General features: G+C 48.3%; 1 protein-coding gene across 1 annotated transcript in view; it reads left to right on the plus strand.

Annotated features, from left to right (window-relative positions):
• Window positions 1-27,785, plus strand: part of myo10 (myosin X) — an 87,955-nt gene that overhangs the window by 29,910 nt on the left and 30,260 nt on the right. Inside the window, exons 3-10 of the mRNA XM_079751162.1 lie at window positions 6,645-6,803; window positions 18,190-18,377; window positions 24,860-25,072; window positions 25,566-25,690; window positions 26,043-26,147; window positions 26,247-26,350; window positions 26,641-26,770; window positions 27,438-27,556. Coding sequence (XP_079607288.1) covers window positions 6,645-6,803; window positions 18,190-18,377; window positions 24,860-25,072; window positions 25,566-25,690; window positions 26,043-26,147; window positions 26,247-26,350; window positions 26,641-26,770; window positions 27,438-27,556 — 1,143 coding nt within the window. The remainder of the gene's footprint in view (window positions 1-6,644; window positions 6,804-18,189; window positions 18,378-24,859; window positions 25,073-25,565; window positions 25,691-26,042; window positions 26,148-26,246; window positions 26,351-26,640; window positions 26,771-27,437; window positions 27,557-27,785) is intronic.

Below are 27,785 nucleotides of genomic sequence, written 5' to 3' on the forward strand. Positions count from 1 at the left end.
TGAGGGTGCATCCGGGGATCTGATCCCAGGTGGATGGCTCCCTCAGGTGTAGTCACACCTGTTGTCTGTAGAGCTGTCCACTTGTGATCGGATCACACACGACGTGTTTAACGGCAGATATGAACAGGCCGGGTCGAAGGTCCCTTTCAGCTCAGGTGAGGACAGGTGGAGAGGACACAGCTCTTTGTCCCGTAGAGCAGCTGCTCAGTCAGTTAGTGGACAGGTGCTAGGGTGAGGCTGTGGATAAGCATTTTAGAATCCACCAACATGTTAACTCTGCAAGGTAGGAAGAGCTGAGACACTTATGTATGTAGTGTATGAGGGTTGAGTCTTTTTCTAATTTAATCTTCAGCTGAAAACTTTATTAAGGTAATAAAGTTTGTTTTGTGGTTTTTAATCAGAGGTTTTTAGCCAAATTGATTTCAGATACGTTACTTGTAGGAGAAGGTAGGGGTTAGGCAGTACAGAGACAGCTCATTAAGGAGCAGGTAGGGGTTAGACAGTACGGAGACAGGTCATTAAGGAGCAGGTAGGGGTTAGACAGTACAGAGACAGGTCATTAGGGAGCAGGTATGGGTTAGACAGTACAGAGACAGGTCATTTAGGAGCAGGTAGGGGTTAGACAGTCAAACCCAGAACCTTTTGAACACCTTAACCACTAGACTCTCCTGCCTCATGGCTGTTCGATGAGGTCAGTATCTAAGGTTGTTGAGTCCAAACTCATTTCCTCACGCGACAAAAGTGTAGTGAATTGACGGTGCAGCAGTATCTCTCTGAGCGTCGGGGAGTGCAGTAGGTCTCTTTGTTGCCGAGGGGGTGGGAGGGGCGATGGTCATCCTCGGGTAACAGCGGTCAGGTGTAACACTGCCTGGGTCCACTTCAAAACACATCAATTACACCGGTAGCAGCAATGGGAACACATTCCTTTCCAGAGTCACCTACTCTTCAAATTCTTCCATTCTGTCGTCCATGTTACCACCCCGCTAATCCCTGAGCGTTTCTTTATGCTGCGGCTAATTTGTCTGTTGGCTCAACAGCTGATCACCCTGCTGACCCTGCAGACAGCAGGTTCTGCCTCAGCCTTTTGTTTCACTCATCTACTGGTTAGCATATGTCGCTAGGCTTAGCGCCTCTTTAATGCTATTGTTTTCAGCCCCCCCCTAACAGCACACAGGGTTTCCATGGTGAAAAGTGGACCAATTATCAACCCTAATTAGGGCAGGGTCCACTTCCTGTCCCAGCCAATCTCATTGAAGCTAGACGGACAGACAGACGGGATGATAAACAATCAGACAGACAGACATATGGATATATGAGCACACAGACACAGATTGGAAGACCAAGAGAGACACGCAGATTGGGGAACAGGAAGGCAGACAGACAGACAGACAGACATACAGACAGACATAGAAGCAGATATGCAGAAGGACAAACAGAGAGATTGAAAACCGATTTACAGACAGATATGCAGACATATAAACAAACCGATTAGAAGACATAGATTTACAGATGGGCAGACAGATATGCAGACAGACAAAGAAACAGATTAGAAGACGGACACACAGGTGATGATACTCCGCCCAGAGAGGAGAGAGAGGTGGAGCAGGATCTGACTAACTGTTGATCTCAGGTCTCGTCCGACAGGTCTGTGTTTAGATTGTACACACCCCACCCCACCACCCGACTCCACCCTCCAGTCTCCGCCCCCGATCCCCGCCCCTCACCTCAGTCATGTTGGATTATGTTGAGCTGTGTGTGTTTTAGTGAGGATGTTGTCATGTTGTGAGCTAATTGTTACATTTAACAGACAGACGATTGCACGTACAGACAGACACAAAGGCAGACAGACAGACACTCCCTTGACGGGGAGACAGATGTACGGACAGACAGACACTTTGACAGAGCGACAGATGTACTGATAGACAGACACATACAAAAGACAGGCAGGCAGGCAGGCAGGCAGACAGGCAGCAAACGTCAAAGTCTTGGTCCCGAAGGTCGGGTCTCCATGGCAACTACCCCTGAGCGACGCTACGGTGGCGTCTGACCCCCCCGGTGGGGCGTCACTACGCTGGAATGTCAGCTGGTGTGTGTGTGTGTGTGTGTGTGTGTGTGTGTGTGTGTGTGTGTGTGTGTGTGTGTGTGTGTGTGTGTGTGTCAGTTGTTCTGTTCAATGGTAAATATATCCCTGGGGACAACCCCTTACTGAGTCCACACACTCAGACACACTCACGCACACCCTGATTAGGAGACTCTTTATGTGACCTCAGACTAATTAGCATGCTTGTTAAACTCCACTCATCCCTCCTCTCTCCTCATCTCTCCTCTCCTTTCCTCTTTCCTCTCCCTCCCTTTGACCCCTCCGGCATGGTGCCTGGTCCGAAATACCCTTTAAACATCACCACTACACTGCAGAAATACCCTTTAAACATCACCACTACACTCTAGAAATACCCTTTAAACATCACCACTACACTGCAGAAATACCCTTTAAACATCACTAATACACTGCAGAAATACCCTTTAAACATCACCACTACACTGCAGAAATACCCTTTAAACATCACCACTACACTCTAGAAATACCCTTTAAACATCACCACTACACTGCAGAAATACCCTTTAAACATCACTAATACACTGCAGAAATACCCTTTAAACATCACCACTACACTGCAGAAATACCCTTTAAACATCACCACTACACTGCAGAAATACCCTTTAAACATCACTAATACACTGCAGAAATACCCTTTAAACATCACCACTACACTGCAGAAATACCCTTTAAACATCACCACTACACTGCAGAAATACCCTTTAAACATCACCACTACATTGCAGAAATACCCTGTTAAACTGCAGCCTTACACTGCAAAAGATACCTTTTTAAAATGGCCTCACTAAATTGCAAAAGAGCAAGGGAGAGACGGAGAGGGGTATAGGCAGACTAAGAAAATTAAGAGTTTTCTATCATATAATAATAATATAAAAATAATATATATGTATTTATTCTTCACCTCCAGTGCAGTCTTCAGGCTATCAAGGCTGGTCTAGAATCAGCGCAGTGAGTGTTGACCACTGCTTGACCTGCACTGTTTCTTACCAGTGTCTCTGCCAGCACGTCTGAGGCCTTTAATCGTAACGCGTCCTGATAAAGAAGCTGTATGGCGCGGCGCCCAGATGACACATAAACAGCTACGTTCTGCTACTTCTGCTACCATTCTACTGCCACTGCTGCTACCATCCTACTGCTACTGCTGTAGCTGCTACTCCTAGACTACTGCTACGATTACTGCTGCTGCAGAGGATTCACTGCTACTAGTGGGGCTTCTGTAGTATATTGGGTAAACTAACATTAACTAGACCGACACAGACGGTACTCTTTACTGATTTAGCGATAACCAGAAAATGTGTCTCTCCTGCATAGCGACCATACATCAACAGGCTAGCTAGCATTAGGTTACTGTACACAGCAATGTAACTACTGCCCCTAGTGGTCACATGCGTGTAGCCCACTCTACAAGAGCTTCCCACGAGCCCACTCAGAATGCACTCATGCCAGCAGTTGAACATGAAGCAGAAGGAACTTAATGTATGCACTTATTGTATGTTGGACGTCCTGGCACAAAATAATAATAATAATAAATGACTTAGTTGTGTCGCATCTTATCCTATCCTATCTTTGTTGTGTACGGGGAATGGGTTAACCTAGTGATAGTTAGTGCTTAGCACTTGGTTCTATGAACGTCCTTACTGTACCAACAGAGATAGATTGTTGTATCTCTTTCTTCTGACAAATGTACTTATTGTAAGTCACTTTGGATAAAATAAATGCCCTGATTGTAAATATAAGGTATTATATAGGGGAACATGTCAGACCAGTCCCTGGTGCGAGGCTGTGCTCCCCCAGGGCAGGGCCCCTCCAGAGGAGTCTGGTCCTGTCCTGACAGGACCGTTTGGAGCCGGCTGATCCTGCAGCTTAGGGCTCCTCACGGCTGAATGCTCGCTGAGCACGACTGGATCTGATGTCAGAGTCTAGAGGGATGCACTCAGACGGACACACCAGAACAAGCATTGAAGACCCGTTTCATCTAGTGAGGAGATTTATTCAATAGATAATTAGCTTTAGAAAGACAACTAGAAATAGTAGGTTGAGTAAGGCTTGGAAAATCATTGCTTCGTTCTACATATTTGATGTTAAGACTTCACATTAAGAGCCTTTCATCGAACAGTCAGGATTTGGTAGATTGCTCAAACCCCGACCTTAGTGGGACCTCACTGACCACTAATTCACCATCGTAGCTATCTCACATCTGAATGTCCCGTCAGGGATCAACAAAGTAAAATCAGATCTACCTGACCACTGAGGGACCATCATAGGCGACCTGGTCTTTCCAGCTGAAGTGGAGCAGAGTGTGGGTTCCTCTGAGCTGGGAGACCAGCTTCTATACCCAGTAGAGAGGGGATCACATGGTCGTGGTGCTGAGCTCTTGTGGTTTGGGGATATAAAACCTATGGCTAAGGTCTTCCCGCTTTGGAAAGTAGAAACCCAGATTCCAAGTAAACCATCTGTGCTGGCTGATTGGCCAACGCCAGTGGAACCACTAATGGGCTGAAGAAGGGCGGGACTTTTACAACCTGATTCTCCCAAACCAGAACTCTGCCGTAACAGTCAAAAAAGGGAATCAGCACTTCTTGCTGAGTGATTCTTCCTTCATGGTGCACCAAAGGTCATTTAAAAATACTTCATGGACTTAGTGCGATGTGGAGTTGTGGTTTTGCGTATCTGTGTTTATACCACGGTCTAGGGGAATACTAGATTCTGATTGGCTGAAGGGTGTGCATTAACTCCTGATATACGGACACCTGCTAAGCAGTTCCAGTCAAATTGTCTGTTCTGTCTTCAAAACGAGAGCTGGAAAATTGTTTAAAATGAATTAAACTGTAATCAGACAAGGCGGTTATATGCTATAGACCCTAGCGTATCTGTTGTATAAAGGCTGGGACGAATTTCGAATTATAAATATGTTCAATGCATAACGTTAGCTCTCTGGCTCATAACTGAAATGACTAGAATACCTCCCATTGCCAAGTCGTAGCTAAGGTCCATCCTTATTACTGGAGTAGTGAACAATGATCCGTTGCATAAGAACCTTACGGGAGGGTAATGGCTGTTCCAGGAATTAGTCAAACCCTCATGCGTTACCAGGGAAACAAAGTTATGGCTTGTGAAAAACTTTATATTTGGATTGTAAAGTGCATGGAAATATAAATGAATGGTCTTAATTTATTTTCTTTGGCAAGTGACCATGGCATAAGCAGGATAATGCCCTTCGAGGTGTCCATTATCAGGAATTAATGGAGTGTGCTTCACGGATGGTTCACGCCTCCACGTCGTCCATTAATTCCTGATAATGGACACCTCGTTGGGCATTATCCCTTACTTAAGATATGTTTGTTTTGTCTCCTGAGTGTGTACTTTGGTGTGATATGGTGTGTAGTATTAGAGGGCAGAGAGTCTGCCTCCAATCTGATGATGAGATTCTTGAACGCAGGACGCATTCATATATCTGTTTACCTCATTATAGATTACAGGCGTTAAGATCATGGAAAGTTCAATGTCATGTTTTTTTTTCTCGTGGTGCTATGTGAATGTGTGTGTGTGTCAGTATAATCTAGTGGTCATGGTGTTTGACTCCCAGCCCAAAGGGTCTGGGTTTGAACCCCAACGTTGAGGCTAAAACAAACCTAACTAAACCCCTACCTGTTTATTAATGACACCAACCTTAATTCACTGTGGGTTGCTTTTGAAAAATTCATCAACTGATTAACTAGCAGAACATGAGTGATGGAGACGGTGTGTTCAGTTCTCTACTGTGTGACCTGTGGTCTTACCCATGACCGTACCTGTGCCCCTACTTGTCCTCTTACCTGTGGTCCTACCTTTGGTCCTACCTGTCCTCTTACCTGTGGTCCTACCTGTCCTCTCACCTGTGGTCCTACCTGTCCTCTCACCTGTGGTCCTACCTTTGGTCCTAGCTGTCCTCTTATCTGTGGTCCTACCTGTCCTCTCACCTGTGGTCCCTCCTGTCCCCTCACCTGTGGTCCTACCTGTCCTCCCACCTGGGTCCTACCTGTCCTATCACCTGTGTTCCTACCTGTGGTCCTACCTGTCCTCTCATCTGTGGTCCTACCTTTGGTCCTAGCTGTCCTCTTACCTGTGGTCCTACCTGTCCTCTCACCTGTGGTCCTACCTTTGGTCCTAGCTGTCCCCTCACCTGTGGTCCTACCTGTCCCCTCACCTGTGGTCCTACCTGTGGTCCTACCTGTCCTCTTACCTGTGGTCCTACCTGTCCTCTCACCTGTGGTCCTACCTTTGGTCCTAGCTGTCCCCTCACCTGTGGTCCTACCTGTCCCCTCACCTGTGGTCCCTCCTGTCCCCTCACCTGTGGTCCTACCTTTGGTCCTACCTGTCCTCTTACCTGTGGTCCTACCTGTCCCCTCACCTGTGGTCCCTCCTGTCCCCTCACCTGTGGTCCTACCTGTCCTATCACCTGTGGTCCTACCTTTGGTCCTACCTGTCCTCTTACCTGTGGTCCTACCTGTCCCCTCATCTGTCACCTTCCCCCCCGTGTCTCCAGGTGTACACCTACAAGCAGAACGCCCTGAGCAGGCAGAAGGTGCAGGCCATGCACCCCAGCAGCATCCAGGGGGTGGAGGACATGGCCACGCTGGACGACCTCCACGACGGAGCCATCATGCACAACCTCCACCTCAGATACAAGCACCGCAAGATCTATGTAAGTACCCAGCTCCTCGCCCTCCATCCCTACCTCTGGTCCCCAATCCGGACCCCTATACCCAACCACTACTGGGGTCAGTTAAACCTGCTTTAAGGCTCAGTTTAGTTTATCCGTTATACACAGATCTCCAGCTCAGATCCTTAATCCCATTCCCCTACCTCTCACCCCAATCCTTAATCTGTTGTGCCCATTGGAGCAATAAGTGTACTGCTGGCTAGAATAATTCAGTTTGATAGTTTCGGATGTGTTTATATAATGTCGTTGGGTTGCCATCTTTCCTGATTAGTTTCTCACTTGGTTGATTCCTCTCATGAACATTTCACGGTCATCTTTGAGGCTGAGACCAAACATCCATCTCTTATCCCAGATATTAAGATGCTGTACCAAAGCAAACATATCTGCTGGTCTCAACTTGACCTCTTGCAGTGTTTTTTTATTTGGACAGACATCAACAGATTGTGTTTGACGGAGTCGCACGTCCTTCACATGACATGTTAACTTCTGTGCTTTATCGTACCAGAGAGAGAGACGGATAGAAAAGGAGAGAGAGACAGGTTGAGGGAGGGAGAGGGAAGGGGGAAGGAGAGAGGAAGAGAGAGAGAGAGAGAGACGGGGAGAGAGAGAGAGACCGGGTGAGGGCGAGAGAGAGAAGCAAGCCAGGGGGTGAGGTTGACACATATGGACAGGCAGGAGATCTGGTTTTTCTTCCGGAATGTTCTGTGTGTGTTCCACCATGTTCTAACAGTTCTCCCCGCTCAGCGCTTAAATGACAGAATATGAGTTTTGTGTCAACTTGTCTGGTTCGTGTTATGCAGTTATTGCTTTATGACGGTTCCCCGCCGCCTGTCAGAAATGTTTTCTTCTCCTTTACATCCTATGAGAATACACACAGGAGCAGGAACGACTGGACTGCTTTCCTTAGCAAATGATTGTAATTGACCTACAGATCTCAAAGTTACGCTTGAGTTACTTAGGGCCCCCCGGTGGCGCGCCGGGTAGAGCGAATACCATTAAGGCTCAGTCCTGATCGCAGTGACACGGGTTTGATTCCTGCCGTGGTCCTTTGCTGCAGGTCCTCCCCTCTATCTCCCATACCTTCCACTATATAATAAAGTATAAAAATATAAAATATCAAATTAAAAATTAAATTAAAAAGTTGCGCTACTTTGATGATGCTGGTTAGGAGAAGCCTGTGAATGTGTGTAGTGGGTTTTGGCCAGTGAGAAACGGTCTCACTGGCTAGCCCTGCCAATTCTCTGTATGTCTTTATCTCCTCTATTTTAAGGTGCGGTTGCATTGGAGACTGTGAGAACCACCATTTTGGATCGCTGCTATTCTTTGATTTCCTCCCCGTATTTTCATAGCCACTGCTGAGATTCGGTCTTCCATTTCCATCCACGGAATGGGACTTTTACTTTGGAACTGAAATGTTTGTTTTGTAATATTTGATATCAGCGTGGTGTCTCAGTGGTTTGTACTGGCTCTCTTCGGAGGGGGGGCACGGGTCGTACCATGTCTTCTTCAGCACGGGGATGGATTCAGAACATGCGTTATGCTTAAGGAAGGCGTCTTTATTGCTCACATGTCTTTGTTATCTTCAGTCCAGTTCGACACTGACCACATGGGTGCTTCCATGAAACGGTGGTGTTAAAATCTAGACTCTTTTAGACCTGATGTCCCTGACCCGCTCACGGTAACCATAGACAACGGAAACCTTAACAGCACCCGTGTTGTTTTTGGGTGGCGATGACTTATGCCTTGCTTGTCTCCGTTTTTAGTTTTCCATGAATCCTCATTTTAAAACCGGCGTTTAACCTGGCCAGCTCAGAGTGTTGTTGAGAAGCCAAGGGCAACACTAAACTCTGACTCTGAAGGGTAGGAGTCGCTCGGTTTGACGCTTGTTTTAAAGCCTGGTATTCTGCCCGCGGGCTTGGAAGCAGATTTGGCAGTTGCTAGCTGGTTGCGGCTAGGCAAAAAGCTACGTTAGCTTTTGAGACAAAGATTCCAGCTCCGTGCGTCCAAAGTAACGGTGAATTTGAGCACAGTGAATGCTTTTCATTGTGTAAAACGTCTCGTTGTGTTACAACTCACGTTCTACTGCCACTTATCGCTAGAACAAGACTAAAATCCATCTGAATCTATTCTTGTATTGGTATAAAATAGCTTCATCTGGAAAGCCTAAACGGTAATCAGAAATAACCCCGCTAACACAAGCTTCTAAACCATCCCACATGTTTCATTCTCGTAACAGAAAACACTTTCAACCAAACGGCTCTATATTTACCGTCCACCTTTTGATTAACTTTTACTGCCCGCCTTCATCCTGACGCCAGCGTCTGTCCCCAACGAGTGGCCCGCCAGCCAACAGACATTAAGAGCCGAGCACCGATCCAAGCAGGCTGACCAGACGATGAAACCATCAAGCAACCGCTTTAGAGCAACCGACTTCTTGTTGCTCAAAGCCTCGGTCCAGGAACCGTCCCACCAAACCTCTCTCATAATTCCCCTTGTGGGCTACGCTGAGTGTGTGTGTGTTTGTGTGTGGGTGTGTGTGTGTGTGTGTTGATGGGTGTGTGTGTGTGGGGAGGGGGGGATTGATTGGATAATTTCAACCATACGGCAACATTCAGCCATGATTAGCGGCTGGATGGCGAGGAGGTCGGAGGTCAGCGGTGCCTCGTGACAAGGCCTCCTTTGTGTTCCCCGCTGCTCTGAGTTCCCCGGGAAAACGCTGGCTCAGCTCTGTTAATTACCTCAAAGTACAGGAGTCGACCGGCCGGCCGCCAACTCTCTTGTTTTCCATGTATTCCCCTCGTAGCTACGAGCTACATTAGCATAGCGACAGAACGTCCTTTGTTTGCTTCATTAGCATGCTGCTGTAGCCGCGGTAATTAGCCTTGTGCAGCGTTGTGTTTCTGCGGTTTGATCTAATGGGTATCGATGACGTTTAAGAGGCTGCGGTTGCGTTGATGTTCTGGGCTCCTGACTCATGATAGCTGGTTCCCACGTCTGAACACAGAGTCCTCCTCCATACCTAGTAGCTGTTCCCCAGAGCCCTGCTTTCCTTCTCGCTCGACTGCAGAGCAGAACACTCTCCCTCCAGTCTCCTGGAACTTGTTCCAAAGTTCTGTTTGTCATGAATGTTTATCGGCATGTAGAGCAGAACGCTTCTAGATCCTTTCGATGCTTTCAGCCTCACTGTGTGTGTGTGTGTGTGTGTGTGTGTGTGTTTGCGAGTGTAACATCTCCAGTACAGACACAAACTGTCTCTCCGTCCGTCGCAAAGCCTGTTCTGTCAATTTCTGTATGAGCAGGTCATCTGTTGAAGGTGAAGAAGGTCAGTTCTTGCTCTGGGATCTCCACAGATTAGGTTACCGACCCTGGGATTCAAACCCAGAACCGTTCAGCTGGGATCCTCCACTTTTCCCCCAACCCCCTCACACGCTGGAGTCATTAGACTGTATGAGTGGGAGGGGGGGGGTTCGGTTTGGGGTCCGAGGGGCCCCTGGAGTCTTCGGTGCTCTCTGATGCTCGTCTGACATCGTACTTAATAAATTCTTGTTTATTAACACAGGATCATAATCCGACTTAATTAAAGTATGGAGGAGAGTGTTTGTTGTTACGAGGCTGAACTAATATCCGAACCGTCTGAGCGAGGCTGGACCCACAGGAAGTGTGTTTGTATGTGTTTGTGTGTGTGTGTGTGTGTGTGTGTGTTTGTGAGCCAGTGTGTGTTTGTGTGTGTATATGTCCATGTGTGTGTATACGTCTGTGTGTGTGTGTACGCCCATTGTGTGTCTGCATGTCTGTGTTTGAGTGTGTGTATGTCTGTGTGTGTGTGTGTGTTCGTCTGTGTGTGTGTGTGTGTGAGTGTGTGTGCACGTCCATGTGTGTTTGTGTACGTCCATGTGTGTGTACATCCGTGTGTGTGTAGAGGCCGCCTCTTCATTGTACAGTATGGGGGGGTATAACGGGGGGCCCCTTCAGAGGGTGGAGGTGATTCAGTGTTTGATGGACTGGTATGGGGGGGCCCCTCTGTCACATGTTTGAGGGGGTCCTAGAATTCCTCGCAGCACCCCTGATGGAATCACAATGAAAACAACTTCTCTGAGCGGATCGGATTCCACACGCCAGTCGAACCTCTTTCACCGAATACCTTCATCCTTAGATCATGGGAGCTTCTCGTCGGTATGCCCCTAGCTCCTCCCTGACCTTTCATCCAACGATAACCTTTTGGTTACCTGAGCTGTCAATCAGCAGACGATTTGAGGCCCACTGCAGCTCGGTTTAACGGCTGCGGGCCACGTTGTTAAATACAGAGGAAGATGCTATGCTTAATGGATAGCACCTGAAGCTAAGCGCTTACCTTGAGTTAACCCTAATGCTAACATGGGTTACAATAGGAAGATTGGAAGATTCCAGTGTAAGGGCCAGCAGTTTAAAACTACTACCCCATCTTTCCATCTCCGCCTTACTTTCTGTCTGTCTGTCTGTCTCTGCTGGAGGTCGGTCAAACCCAAGAGCTTTTATTAAATCTGTTTTCTCAGCGTGGCGAAGAAGCCAGGGCAACAAGTTTATTGGTCTTTGTGTGTGTGTGTGTGTGTGTGTGTGTGTGTGTGTGTGTGTGTGTGTGTGTGTGTTCATTGAGTGTGTATGTGTGTGTGTTCGTTCAGTGTGTGTTAGAGAGATAAAATTCCGTTCAATGACATATTCTCATCATTTCCTTTGCGACAACGAGACAGAGATCTGGTTGATCCAGTGGTCTCGTCCGCACGCGAAACAGCTAAAAATAACCTCTTCTCTTTTTTGCCGGTGAAGATGAAAGCTCCACCACTGGCCTCGTAATGTTCCTCTGGCGACGGCACTAGGCACCTTGACTGCCAAAGTGGAAAACCTCTCACGCACATGTCATCCCTCGGCATGCTAGGCAAATAATAGAAGTCAGCGCTAAAATGCATGCTAACCCCCCCTTTGGTGGGGGAGCGATGTTTGACCCAGATGTAGCCACCGGATATGCAGGGTTTAAAACGTCCAGCGTGTGGAACCAGGTAAAACATGCTGAGTGTAGCGGAGGGGAACTATAAAGGGGATTTATGGGCTCAAAACTCTGAACCAGAGCATTATGAACCAGAGAGGGTTCTGGACCGGAGAGTTCTGGACCGGAGAGTTCTGGACCGGAGAGTTCTGGACCAGAGAGTTCTGGACCAGAGAATTCCAATCCAGCCCACCAATCGTTTCTTGAATACTGATGTTGTCGAGGTGAGATGAAATGAGGTGTCGCTAATGATGATTAATCATAAAAAATAGAAAACAGAAAACATTAACACCCGCAGGCGGACGTTAGACTCACGCACACACATGCACCTGTCTTTGTGAAAGGTTCCAGTGTAGGGGCCAGCCATTTAAAACACTATCTATGCGTCCATCTCTCCCAGTCTGTCCCTCTGTCTGTCAATGCTGGAGGTCGGTCAAACATTCATACGTACTCACACACTCATCATACACACATTCCTACGCACGGACCCCCATGAGTGCGTCCACAGCCCCCCCATCCGAAGGTGAATCACGTCCATGTTGATCCATTCGGCCCGTGGACGGTGAGGGTCAGTGTTCAACAATAAAGTCAACATAAACACAATTGTTGGCTTGTTTTTCATTGTTGAGTAAATTGTGTTGACAGGATGAATATTGCGGTATGGGGGGAATGCGAGTCAACGGCGCTCCTCTCCCAGGACATTTGGACGTTGTTCTGGTGACCTCTTCACTGGGGGGGAGAGGCGGCTTCGTATCAGACATGGGTCAGCCTCCCCTCCCTCCCTCCCCCCCCCTCTTCCCCCTGCCCCCAGCACTCTGCAAATACATTCCTCACCCCACAGAGATGGAGGGAGAGAGGGAGGGAGAGGGGAGAATCATCTAAAGTGACAACCCTAATTCCAATGTTTACACTTTCCACTAATTTAAAAACCTGTAGTTAGTGTGACGTGAAGTTATGTGCGTCAAATAACTTTCATGCCAATAAGGCCCCTTTGAATAGGGGGAGGGATTAGAGAGAGAGAGAGAGAGAGCGAGAGAGAGAGAGAGAGAGAGAGAGAGAGAGAGAGAGAGAGAGAGAGAGAGAGAGAGAGAGAGAGAGAGAGAGAGAGAGAGAGAGAGAGAGAGAGAGAGAGAGGTCCCCCACAGGGTCACTCGCCCTCTCACCTCTCCCACCTGGCCTCCTCTCACACACTCCTGCCCCCCCCAGCCCCCCAACCCCCTCCCTCTCCCACCTCCCACACCAAGCCCTCCCACTTCCACTCAGTACATTTACATTAAGACCGTTCTGAAGACGCTTTAATCCAAAGCGACTTACATGGTACAATGGTCAGAAGAAAGAGAAAAAACAATATATCGCTGTTGGTACAATAAATATTAAAGAAACTAGTGCCAAGCAATAGCAATCACTAGGTTAACCCATTCCCTGTATACAACAGAGATAGCTAGGATAAGATGCTACACAATGCTAAGAAAAAAGTGCATTGATGTACAGCATACAGTTAGTGCGAGGCTATGCAGAGTCTAGGTGAACTCTGAACAGTAGGAACTCCATCTCCCAGGATCCCTCAGAGAGAGAGCAGTGAGAGTCATGCCTGACAGGCTGAGTTCACCCTCTCACCAGCCCTACAACCTGAGTACCCCAGCGTGCATCGACCTCAGACGTTTCTCACGCTGGACACCAAACCAAGCACCCTGTGATGTCACTTCCTCTGCTTGTATGTGTTAGAGTTAATGTTATCCCTGGGTGATGTCACTTCTTGTCAGACAGGTAGCCCGCGCGGAGGGCAGACTTTCCCAGGGTCCTGTTTGAGTCTTTTTATTTATTGTTCCAAGACCAGAGCGTGGACTGCTGCTCCTTCTGTAGAGCGGGCCGCTGGTATCTCAGGGTTGCTAGTTCAATCCCCCAGCTCTGCTCTCTCTGAGGGCTTCTGGGAGCTAAACCCACACAGCCTGGAGCCATTAGAGGGTTCTCACTGCCTACATTGTTCAGAGCAAGAGGAGATGTTCTGCGGTGCGGCTGGTTGTCATTTAGCAGTACCGCGTCTCGTACTGGGAACCAGTACGAACCGGCTGTTCGAATAATATCTGGAAATATACTCTGGTTCAGTTGTTTTGTTCTCTTTCTCCTGAGTTTGGAGACTATGTTCTGCGCTGCTGTGTGCACCGTGCATTAATCTTGGTTTTTCGCTGTCATGTGTGAAATCCGTCTTTTTTGCCGAGAAAATAAACGGTTTGTGAACGAGCGTTCCAGCAGTGAACCCGACGCATTCCTCAAATCATCCCGCGGCCGTTTCATTTATTAGCACTTCCTTTCGGACTGCGGAGCCAATCAAAACAGAGCCCCGGGATCACATGACCAGTTCAGTGCAGTAACCCACTGCATGTTGCTACAGCAGTCATTCACCCCATCCCTCTGTCGCTAGGCTACACTTCCTGCTGTTTATCACCTAGATGCTAGCTCGTACGACGGCGGTCTCTCTGTCGCTAGGCAACATTCCCTGCTGCCGATCATTCAGTCCGCTAGCTGCTAGCTGGGACTGCGGCGCTATCTTTGTCACTAAGCTACATTTCCTGTTGCCGAACACTCAGTCCGCTAGTGCGCTGGGTGCTAGCAGTTAGCTGGTTCGGCAGCACCACCGTCTCTGTCGCCAGGCTAAATTTCCTGCTGCTGATCACTCAGTGCGGTAGTGCACTAGCTGATAGCTGCTATCTGGGACGGCGGCAGTCTCTCTGTCGCTAAGCTACATTTCCTGCTGCGTTCACTCAGTCTGCTAGTTGTGACGGTGGCGCTGTCTCTGCCGCTAAGCTACATTTCCTGTTGCGATCAGCTGCCAGCTGCAGCCTGCCCGGTTTATCGGAGGGCTGGTTGTGATTCTGAGTCGGTCCATCTGTGCTTAATTTCCTGCGCGGAGGCCGGTCCCAGCGCCTGGTGGTGGCAGCCGTGGTGGGAGCTCTGGTGCTGGGAGGAAGAAAGGGGGGCTCTGGGTTGGCAGTCCGTCTGTACTGCCCAGGCCTTACTGTAAACACTCCAGCACACGGACAGAAAGTGACCCAAGGAACCGCCCGCTGATTGGCCGAACCGTCTGACTCTCATATCAATGTTTTGAATCTGTTTGATAATGGTCAACTAGTTTTGGCTGGTTGGGGTCGGTTAAACTGTGTGGTGTTTCATTGATTTGACATGGAAATCGTAGCCATCACTTTGTTGCTATGACTAGCTTTAATCTGCCAATGTTTCCATATCACAACTGGGTCTGGTCACCGTCCAACCAATCGTATTCCGACAAGGATTTGAACCAGCCAATCCGCATCCAGCGGTTGGCAGGCCCGCCACAAAACAGAGTAAACAGAGATAGTGTTTCTGCTGCGGTACAGAGCACAACGCCACCGTACTCCTCCCCCGACACGCTGCGTTAACACCCTGGAATGCCAGGGGAGCGCTCTCCACCACCACAGTCGATAGGGAGACTGCAATCAAGGATCTCAGCCAATTAGCTCCCAGGAGGAGCCTGGCCATGGAGGCCGTTACCGGGCTGGGGGTTGGAGAGTGGGCCCTAACTGGGACCAATTGGTTGTGATGTAGGGAGGTGGAGGGAGAGTTCCGGCTGGTTCTGGGTCCCCTAGGACTGGGAGTGTGGGAGCTTCACGGTGATCACAGCCTGCAGGTCGGTTGGACGTGCGGACGCCGGAGGTGCAGGCTCACAGATCACGTTGTGTCCTCTGTTTTGAGGGAGAGGAAGGTTGTGGCTTCAGACGACTCCATCACTTCTGCATTCATCAATACAAAATAAAAGTTTGTTTCCCTGCTTTGTTCTGCTCAATGCAGAAACAGAAACGAGAAACCTGGCCTGCGTCGGTTGGTTTACGGAATTGTTGTAAAACTGTCATGTGCTGCATTTGTAATGTCGAGTAACACCTTCGCATTTATGGTGGTTGTAAACTGTTAAGTGAGGTGAAGCTTTCAACAACGACCCCAAAGTCACACACTGGAAGAGGCTGGGTTCACTGGTGTGTTTGTTTTAAAATGTTTTAAAACAGTTAAAAGTGTTGAAACTGGGGATGGAGACGTTGTTTAAAGCGAGCACACAAACCAAACGGCGCTCCCAATCGTTCAGCACTATGCTCATCCGACTGTGGCGTTGCAGCGCTCTGAGTCTGACTTTCCAGTTGTGCGCAGACCCTGTGAGGAGGCCCTGGGAGGAGACCCTGTGTAAACAGGAAGACCTTCTGGGGTGGTGTCTTAACACAACCAGGTCCAGATACACAACGTGTATCTGACCAGACCCGCACTGTTTACACAACACGGTTGCGCTCGGCTGCCCTGCCAGACATCACCTGGTTTATGGTTTGATGATGCTACGAGTTTCTTCCCCCCTCCCACCCTCCACCCAAATCCCATTGTTCCCATGTGTGCGTTCACAGGAGGTAGTGCACACGCTATTTGCCATGTAAATAGTTCCTCAAACTGCCAGGCCGATGGTTTTGCATGGCAGCCGGGTGAAGACAATGCAGGTCAGTCAGTCTGTGGGCTTTCTAGATCTCTGTCCTGCTGAAGGGATTCCTTCAGGAAACGTGGGAATCCGGAACATTCCCACCGAATGGACTTCACGTTGGGAAATGTTCGGACAAAATGCGCCTGATCGGGTTCCAGCTAAACATTCAGTCGGAATGCGTTCCGATTAAGAATGTTGGTTTGGAACGTCGGCACAACGTCATGTGACCCGGAGCTCTCAGTGGCTCCAACTTGTGATTCTGCATTTGTCTTGAAGTACGCTTTACCAACCTGGTTCTAGGAATAACTTGATTAGAAATGTAATTTGTAGTAAACATGACACACACACACACACACACACACACAAACTACTTCACTGTCGAGAAGAGCTTGATTTTCTCTGCCAGCCATTACTGCTGTTTGTGTGCATTTGAGTAAGTAAAGAACTTCAACACACAAACACACACACATATACGCAGCCACATACACACTTGGCATTGCGTTGAAATGGACACACTCTCCTTTGCCCTCCTAGTTCGTCAGCCAAAACAAGTTGCATATTTTACATGGAACAGCTCTCACATTGTTTTTGCAAGACAATGTAGTTGAGCTTATTCAAGTTAACTCCTAAAGCACATCCAAATGTTTAAAATCAGCGCTCGCCAAAGTTGTGTCAATTACAGAACGACTAAACAAATGATGAATGCGTGAAATCGATATGAATATATGAAAAGCATGAAACAGGGGTTTATAGACAAACTAAAGTGGGAACACAGATGGTCTAAGGGACAGAGCGGGAAGGAGACACAAGCAGTGTGTAAACAATACCTAAAGGGTTCCAGGCTGCAGATCTGGGTTCAGATGAAGAACCAGTTGAGGCCTGAAGCTTCTTCTCGTTGTCCCACGATAACCTCCAGGTCCGAACAGCAGGAGCTCTGAGCTGAGGTCCTCCAGGAGACCTATCATCTGTGGGTCTCCACCGCAGAACCCAGCTCCTGCCAGGGCTCTTCTGGCTCCACCAGCCTCTAGTTCATCACTGGGTTCCTCTGACGTTTGAAACATGACACCGGTGTGGAGAACATACGTCGGTTAGCTCCGGAGGGGAAAACCCGTCCCTAAAGGTCACACGTTCCTCTGGCTTTCGGGGCCTTCTCCGGTGAAACGGCTCAGATTCTGATTCCACTTGGTTAGAACTGGCAGTAACGACTGAGAACTGGTCATAACCGCTTCTAACTGTATTTATTTAATTGTATTTGACTGTAATTGAATGCAAGGGCGGTTCACATGTATGTAACCATATTTATATTTTGAAAGGTTTTTGCACTTTTGCTCTGAAAGATCATATGATCTCAGACTTTTTTATTAATATTTTTGGACAATGAAGCTGTTCATTGGTTCTGTCTTTGTTCCGTGGCATGTGTCATGTGCTTGCAGTTAAGAAAGTTGTTGAATACAGTCTTTCAATACAATTCAAAGGGCCATACAGGCAAAGGAAACCTTTGTTAATATCGGCTAAGCCCAAAAATGTAAAACAAGTTCCAAAGTAAGATAATGATAATACAATAAAAGAAAAATGAAATTTGACTTCAAAGTATTTATAGTAGACAGGGAAAGTGGTGAAGTACTCCACTAGGCCTGTATAACTAACAGCCTACTAGGCCGTAGTTATTAACGCCACTAACGAGACCTCTCGTTAACGCCACTAACGAGACCTCTCGTTAACGCCACTAAAGAGACCTCTCGTTAACGTCACTAACGAGACCTGTCACTAACTAAACCTCTCGTTAACAACACTAACGTTACCTCTCATTTAAGTCACTAACAAGACCTCGCGTTAACGAGCCCTCTCTCCCCCAGACGTACATCGGGTCCATCCTGGCGGCGGTGAACCCCTACCAGCCCGTCCCTGAGCTCTACGGACCGGCTGCCGTGGAGCGCTACTCACGCCAGCACCTGGGGGCCATGGAGCCCCACATCTACGCCGTCGCCAACGAGTGCTACAGGGCCCTCTGGAGGAGGGGCCACAGCCAGTGTGTCCTCATCAGGTACAAGACACACACTGTATAACGCACTCGCACACACACACACACGCACGCACGCACGCACGCACACACACACACAGCCAGTGTGTCATCATCAGGTAGGCGACACACACACACACACTGTATATAATACACAAACACACAGCCAGTGTGTTCTCACCGGTTGGAGATACACACAAACACACACATACACACACTGTATACATTACTGACATCAACACACACACACACATCTCCGTGTATACGAGGCCTCCTGCTGTTTCATGAAGGGGCGCCGGCCTTATCCTGCAAATAGCCCTGTTAGCTCGTTAGCTTGTCTGCTCTCAGTCTGTCTGCTCTCTCTGTCGCAGTCTCTCTCAGTCAGACTCACAGCCAGGCAAATGGCTAATCGGTTGTTTAGTGCAGCCATTACAACCAGATGAGATCAATCCTGAGACATCTGTTAAAGATAGCAATACTGGCTCAGAAACAGGACAATAAATGAACGAAACAGTGAAACCCCACAACCACTCCCAACTAAGAGAATGTTACTCAAACAACTAAAACACTGAACGACAACACTCAAACACCTGAAACACTGATACAAACCTCAGTTTGTATCTCCCCGTTTGTTCCCGCTAGCTAAAATGTTCTCCTCAGTAAACCAGCTATAAATGCCGCATCTCTGTGACCCCAGGCACCATTTTGGAGCGTCAGCACAACGCTCACCACCCACGGGATCACATGACGCCTGTTTGAAGTTCAGCTCGGAGCAAAAGTACAAAAAGCCAAGCTTGCACTTAGGCGGTTTCCCTGTGACGGCAAAAGCATGGTGGTTAGCTCGCGGTGAGGTCTGACAGAATTAGCCACATGCGCTACGGTGAGAGCTACTGCTAAAATTCAGGGTTTAGCTAAGTGGTCAGTCTTGTAAATAAACTATATTTTGACACAGCGCCAATACAGTATCTCCCGTTTACGACTTAATCCCTTTAATATATAAACCTGGTTCTTTCGACAGTTTGAACGGCTTGCCAGGGCGACCCCGCTGTTTAGAGTTCGACTGCGTTGCCAACTTCTCCCGTTTGATCTCGCGTTTGATCTGCAGTTAAACTATGAGTCTAGCGCAGCACTTCTGCGCTCTGTGAGCTGCTGTGTGAGCTACTCCACGTGCCGGGCTAGCTGCTAAACGCCTGAGTGTTTGAGGCTTTGTTTACGAGCTGCATCAAAACGGATGCTAGTTCTCCTTTTCCCTCCTGTCTTGTTGCCAAAATGTGTTCAATCTTTTTTTTCACAGAACCACTCTCACATTGTTCTCGCAAGACAATGCAGTTGAGCAGATTCGAGTTAACTCATGAAGCACATATACATTTTTAAAACCAGTGCGAGCCAATGTTGTGTAATTCAATGAACGCCTAAACTAATGATGACTGAATGAATGAAATTGATATGAATATATGAAGCGCATGAAAACAGGGGTCCATAGACAAACTAAAGTGGGAACAGAGATGGACTGAGAGGCGGAGAGAGAAGGAAACACAAGCAGCAACAAATCCTTCCATGCTGCAGATCTGGTGTTCAGATGAAGTATCTACTGTATGATCTGCAGTGAATCTATGACACTAATGCAGAACTTCTTCCCTCACTACTGTGCTCAGCGTTTAGCAGGCTAGCTGCTAAACGCTGAAGTGTTTGAGGCTTTGTTAACGACCGGCTGCCGTTCTCCCTGAGGGATATGGATAGCGTGTGCCTGAGTTAGCCCCGTTAGCAAAGTGTTCAGAGTGTAATCACACGCTGTGCTCAGTATTAGATGGAGGCTGAGGCTAGAGGCTAGCTGTCCAAGAGAGGCTAAAGGTTAGAGGCTAGCTCACGAATGTGAAGCTCATTGAAAGAGTTGTTGGAACAGTCGTTGGAACTAGGGGCTAGCTGAGGCTAGCTGATGGAAGCTACTATATAGAGGCTAGCTAATTGAGGCTGGCTCCTAGATTGATAGCTGAAGGAGGATAGCTACCAGATTGAGGTAAACTAATAGAGGCTAGCTGTAAGAGGCTATCTGATGAATAGAGCCTAGAAGAGGTAGTTAACTGCTAGTTAGAAGCAGGCTGGAGCTACAGGCCATCCGAAGCTAAAGGATTGGGAGACCAGCCATAAGGCTTTCTGTGATCTTTCCTGTTAAAGGGTAATTCCGGTGTAAAATGGATTTGGGATGTGTTTTGTATGATAACGAGTTGAAACGTTCGTTTTGGAGCACAAAAAACGCATATAGACGCAATCTTCAGTTGGCTGTTTTTATCCGATTCTATCAGAACGCTATAAACTAGGAACGATGGCGGCACTGGTTATGGTAAAAACTAAATCGCTATTTTAAACCACTTAAAAGGCTAAAAGTAGCCCGACACTTCTTTGGTAGTATAATAAGGGTCATAACATATAAAACAAGGCATTGAGAACTTTGTAAGTGTACAGATCGTCTACTAAAAAGGAAATTTTATACACACAATACCATCAGTAGGTCACCCCTCAACGCCATTTTGTTTTTCAGACTCGATAAGTAGATTGACGAACACAGAGCTTGCGTATTGCTGATGGATGTCATAATCTCTGTGTTCGTCAATCTACCTATCAAGTCTTAAAACAGAATGGCATTGACGGGTGATCTACTGATGGTATTGTGTGTATAAAATGTCCTTTATAATAAACAATCTGTACACTTACAAAGTTCTCAATGCCTCGTTTTATATGTTAAGACCCTTATTATACTACCAAAGAATATCCCAAATCCATTTTACACCGGAATTACCCTTTAAAGATGATGACGTGAGAGGAGTTGTTGGTAGAAGGCAGCGCTTTGTAAAATATTAACCTCTCTCTCACACTTGAAAGAGAATAAATACTAATATATTCTTCAGTTTGTGTTTACTCTAACATCTCACAAAAGGTGTGTGTGTGTGTGTGTGTGTGTGTGTATGTGTTTGTGTGTGTGCGTGCCTGCGTGTGTGCGTGCGTGTGTGTGTACAAAGCATTAGCAAAGCAGACTGCAGACACGCACATGGACGTACATAGACACAGACACACTGACCGTTACACACAAACACACACACACACACACACACACAATTATAGACACTAAAACACACACACACATACAGGGCAGAAGTTGAGTGTGTTTTATGATAGTTATCAGGCAAGGCGGAGTGTTTGAAGTGGTGCTTAACAAACGTGTGTGTGTGTGTGTGTGTGTGCGCTAATAGCTGACTAACTATAATGAGGAACTATAAAGTGCGACACAGGGAGCGTTCGCCGTGCACTGAGGGATTCTGGATAATCAGAGCCAGCCCCTCTGGCAGAGAAACAACCTCTCAGAATATCACACACACACACACACACACATACACACACACACACACACACACACAATTAAAGACACAGTTAGCCTAATAAAAGTCACCTTCTCATTATTGGCTGCTAAAGCATTTTCGCTGATTCATGTCCCGCCTTCCTCAGTTCTTTTACTGGCCCCCCTAGGTGCCACTCAGCCTGTGGTCCAGAAAGTAACAAAACATGATGTCTGAAATGCAGCCAAAGCTCACCTGTGTCAGGGTTTCTGACTGAAGTGAAAAGTTGCAAAAAACACTGAAGGTCATAACAGTTTCTCAAAACATCAACATTCTTAGCATAGAGACCCTGCTACGGCCACTAATAGACATTAATGTTCTCCTCACCATATCTACTGAGTAATACGACTCAGTGACTCTCCTCCTCCTCCTCCTCCTCCTCCTCCTCAGATTACCTCACAACACTGGAGACATTAAGTCTTCATCTGGATAACTCTCTGTTGGAAACATCTCAAATAAAATCCAAACCCCATCTCCCCTCCTCTCTCCTCTCATCTAGTCCCCTCTCCTCCCCTCTCTTCTCCTCTCCTCTATTTCTCCTCTCTCTTCTGTTTCTCTTGTCAATCTGTGATCAGTTGCATCTGTCTCGATGCTCTATGAATCTGAGCTCAGCACTTAATCATCCCTCCCTGTGTGTGTGTGTGTGTTCTGCTTATAGCCCTCTGGCCCCCTACCTGGGCTTTTTAAATAATTCAAGTTAAAGGTCTTTAAAATACTCCCTCCCCCTGATCCACACATGCACATAACACACGCACACACACAGTTTGAGCGTCCATTAAAGATGAAGCTCATAGTTTTAACACTTTAGTTTTATGTGCTACCTGTTGTGAGCCTGCTAAGCATATGGTTGTTTACGATGCATTAGGGTCCGGGCTAAAGAGTCCTTTAGCTAGCCACAATAAAGTGAATAAGTCAGCCTAAACGTTTATTTTAGATTTTATCCTTGTTTGGATATTGCAGTTAAAACCACGCCCCCTTTAACAGTAACATCGGCCCCTTAAACGCTAACATCATTCCGACCGAAGTTGCAATGCTAACCGTCGCTTATGCTTTCTAACTTTCTAAGCTAACTTTTTTCTTGGACTAACTTTCTCTCACACTAGTTTTCCGACACTCTTTGGGTAAACTGGCAGCCTCTCACCAAATTTCCCAATTTTGAGAGAACAAATTAAGAATCGGCCACCTAGTGTGTGTTTTTATTAGCTTACTGTCCAAACTCCTGTCGGTCCACGGGGGGAAAAGTACGGAACAACAGAGTCATCAATAAGGTCCCCATTCAGTCAGAAGGTGGACTGGAGAGGCACGCTGACCTTCTGAACAAAAGCGCCCCTCGCCTCGGTCCATCTGTCCGTCTTACGTCTTCGTGGTTAAATGAAACGCATTTGTCAGCAACGTTCTGGGCGGGTGACAGTTTGAAGACGCTCTCCCTTTCTGGAGGCAGTGAGCTCCCGGCGACGTCAGGACACTATGTCTTCATCTGCTGCTTTGTCTTACTGATTTATTAATCCAGCTACAGCCTCCTCCCTCCCATCGGCTCTCCCCCATCCCTCTCCTCCTCGAGTGGCAAGCAGAAGGAGAGAGGGAGGAGAAGAAGGAGTGAGGGAGGAGAGGATGAGGAGGGGGGAGGTGAGAGGAGGAGGGACGGGATGGGAAGGAGAAATAGGAGCAGGGGAGGAGAAGGAGGGAGGAAGCGAGGAGAGGAGAAGGGAGAGGGAGGTGAGGGGAGGAGAAGGAGTTAGTGAGGGAGGAGAGGAGGAGAAAGGGGGGGTGAGCACAGTGTTTCATGCAGTGGGTGACAAGATGTGGGCGGGTTGCCAGGTTGGTTATTATCCCTCACACCCTTGTCCCCAGTCGGGGCCCAGAGTTGCCAGGTTGGTGTTAAATGTGGCCAGGAGGTGTCACCGTGTCACGGAGACGTAGTGGGTGGGATGGAGCCGTGACTTTAACACTCACTAACCACATGCTATTTCATCCTCTCTCACTCTCTCTCACACGCACACACAGACACTCTCTCACTGTCAGACTCAGAAACTCAAACTAGTATAGTAACATATCATGTCAACCATTGTTTTACTTTCGTTAATGCTATTTACACACTCACACTGTCACTCTTACACACGCACGCACACACACACACGCACACACCGACACGCTCTCACCGTCAGAGTCACACAAACGCTTATAGTAGCATTAACTCTCTCTCTCAAAGACAGACCTACTTCACTTTATTCAATACTATTAACATACTACACACACTCTTTTACTCACACACGCTCTCTGCCTTTCACTCTGACACACATACACACACACACACACACGCACAAACACACACACACACACACACACACACACATACACACACACACACACACACACTATAATTACCGGTAACATTACACACCACTTAAACGTCAGTCCTCTCTGTTAACCCTGTTAACAGAGCTACTGTGATTGGCTAAGAGAACAGACCAGCCGGACTGGTCTGGTATTGAACCTATGGTGTTTGGGTGGGTGGGTGTGTGAGAGAGAGAGAGTCATAGTCCATTAACTGTCAACCAAACCGTACTCTGTTGTATTTTTACGTAATTGTTCCGAGTAATGGCTTCTAACAGTGCAGAGTCTTTCCGTGGTCTCCCACAGACCGCTGCAGGGTTTTTCAGAGCGCTTGGTGCGCCCTCTAGTGGTGCATCACTGCAGGTGAACCTCCGTGGATATTGACGTTAGCGTGCTGTAATGTCAGGCATGTACCATATCCGACATATCCGCTCTGGCATACCAGCATCACACACACACACACACACACACACACACACACACACACACACACACACACACACACACACACACACACACACACACACACACACACACTGAGTGTGGGGTGCTGATGTTGTGACTCTAGGTCTGCTGAAGGACACCCTGTCACTCTGATGGATGTCAACATCGGACCAGAGGTCAAAGGTCATAGGAACATGTCACGGACCAGGGGCAAGGGACTTTGACCTTCAGAGGCCAAGACCTCGTCCTCCACAATCTGGGATCAAGTTTCGGGATCAGGTGTTACATGTTGTGTTGTGTAGTTGTGTAACGGTGTGTGTCTCTGGCCCACTGCAGCGGGGAGAGCGGAGCGGGGAAGACGGAGAGCACCAAGCTGATCCTCCGCTTCCTGTCGGCCATGAGCCAGAACTCCCTGGAGGCCTCCTCCAGAGACCGGACCGCCCCAGACAGGACCGCCCCAGACTGGACCGCCCCAGACCGGACCCCCTCCCTGGAGGTCTGCTCCAGAGACCGGACCCCCCGAGTGGAGGAGGCCCTGCTGGAGAGCAGGTACACCGCTGTCTGTCTGTCTGTCTGCAGTTCGCTATGCAGGTCTGTCTGTCTGTCTTCAGGTCTTCTCTGTCCGTCTGTCTATCTTCAGGTCTTCTCTGTCTGTCTGTCTGCAGGTCTGTCCATCTCTCTGAAGGTCTGTCTGTCTGTCTGCATCTTCTAAGTCTTTGTCTGTCTCTCTAGTGTCTTTCTGTCTGTAGCTAAACGTTCTACTGGTCTGTGTTAGGCAAGGAGTTTAGTAGAGGCTGCATACTGCTTTGAACTTGTTTTATACTAGTTGCCTCTGGTTCCTACTGGATCCAACAAGTTCTTACTGGTTCCTTCTGGTTCCAAGTGGTTCCAACTCATTCCTTCTGGTTCCAACTGGTTCCAACATGTTCCTTCTGGATCCAGCTGGTTCCAACTGTTTCCTTCTGGTTCCAACTGGTTCCTACTGGTTCCTCAGTCTGCTGCCCAGTCTGTTCTAATCTCCCCCCCCCCCCCTCTCTCCCAGTCCCATCATGGAGGCATTCGGGAACGCCAAGACGGTCCACAACAACAACTCCTCCCGCTTCGGGAAGCTGGTCCAGCTGCACTTCAGCCAGCGGGGGAACATCCAGGGGGGCCGCATCGTGGACTGTATCCTCCTCTGGCAGCCACTTCCTGTCCCGCCCCCTGGGGACAGGAAGCAGGAAGTGCTTGAAGGTCTTTGTTTGCAGGGGAGCGGTGGTTGGGAGGGTGATTGACAGGTCCGTGTGTTTGTGTGTGTGTCTGTTTGTGGGGAGGGGGGTCAGGGGTCATGGGGGGCCGGGGCCCGATAGGGTACCACTTGATGTGGGAAAACAGTTTTGTCGTCCGTCACTCTGTCTGTTGAATTTCTTAACGGACCGTTTTGCTGCCCGCAGACCTGTTAGAAAAGGTGAGATTTTCCTTATATTCAATGAGTGTGTGCGTGTCTGCCTCTCAGTTTGTGTGTGTTTGTGTTAACCAGGGTTTTTTTTGTTCTCTCAGAATCGGGTTGTGCGTCAGAACCCTGGAGAGAGGAACTACCACATCTTCTACGCCCTGCTGGCCGGGACACACACCCCACAGAGAGGTACACACACACACAGACACACACACACAGACACACACACACACACACACACACATAGTTATGTGGTTGTGTTGATGTGTGGTTGTGTTGTTGTTCCAGAGGCCCTAGGTCTGACCCATGCAGACCACTACTACTATCTGAAGCAGTCCGGCTGTGTGGATGACAAGACCATCAACGACACACACACCTTCAAGGAGGTCATGGTACGCACGCACACACATGCACACGCATACACATACACACTTGACTTCCAGGAAGTCATTGAGACAAGACAGTGAGACAGGAAAGCGAAGAGAGAGAAATGATAGGGCAGAGAGAGAGAAAGGACAGTGGAGAGAGAGACAGGACAGTGGAGAGAGAGACAGGAGATGGAAGAGAGAGAGGACAGTTGAGAGACAGGACAGTAGGTAAAAAGGGTTAGCGTGCTAGTGGCGATAGATGTTATAAAGTAGAGTCTGAAATGATGGGGGCCTGTGTTGTGCATGTTTCCCAGAATGCAATGCGCACGACGCAGTTCTCGGAGGAGCACATCGGGGACATCCTGCGCCTCCTGGCGGGGGTCCTCCACGCTGGGAACATCGAGTTCATGACCGCAGGAGGTGCTCAGGTCTCCTCCCCCTCAGGTCAGAGCTCGTCCTCGTTACACACATCCTGCTTCTGCTGCTATCTCTTCTTCCGCTCCTCCTGCAACTGCTCCTCCTTCCCCTTTCCTTCCTCCTGCTCATCCTCTTCTCCCCCTCTCCTCTCCTCCTCCTCCTCCTCCTCCTCCTCCTCACCCCACTTTCCTCCTCTCCTGCTCACCCTCCTCGTCTCTCCTCTCTGTCCTCCTGATGTATCTGTCCTAATACATCATACATGGGATGGTTGATACTCGAAAACTTGTGTTCCGGAACAAACCAGTCTTTGGTGTGGTGGGGGTGTCAGGTTGACTTTATGAACTCTGTGTCCCCCTGGCCCGAGGTTGTAGAGGAGCCAGGGGGAGGTCTGAAATCTACCTGAGACCACCTAGGATATTCTGACCCCCAAAACTGTGTGTGTGTGTGTGTGTCTGCTTCTGTGTCTGTGTGTGTATGTGTGCGTGATTTGCCTGTTTGTGTGTGTGTGTCTGTGTGTGTGTGTGTGTGTGTGTGTGTGTGTGTCTGCCTGCGTCTGTGTGTGTGTGTCTGCCTGTGTCTGTGTGTGTGTGTCTGCCTGTGTGTGTGTGTGTGTGTCTGCCTGTGTGTGTGTGTGTGTGTGTGTGTGTCTGCCTGTGTGTGCATGTGTGCGTCTGCCTGTGTATGTGGTTTCCAGCTCTCAGCAGAACGTCGGACCTCCTGGGTCTGAACCCGGAGCAGCTGTCGGAGGTCCTGACCCATCGCTCCATGATCCTCCGAGGAGAGGAGATCTGCACACCGCTCACCGTGGAGCAGGTCGGTACCGCCGCTACGACATGCTTCAATATGTTACGACATGCTACGCTTTTCTTAACATCTTCTTCGGGTTCCTACAGTCCACGCAACAAGTATGCAAGTTACATTATATTTACATTTTCGTAGAGTCGTTGCAACTAGTGTAGATATATCGGACGTTTGGTACGTAGGTTACATTATACTTTTACTTCGTAGAGTCGTTGCAACCGTAGAGAAAATATCGTTACAA

This window comes from Pollachius pollachius (genome assembly GCF_949987615.1).
Source record: "Pollachius pollachius genome assembly, chromosome: 14".
Taxonomy (NCBI): domain Eukaryota; kingdom Metazoa; phylum Chordata; class Actinopteri; order Gadiformes; family Gadidae; genus Pollachius; species Pollachius pollachius.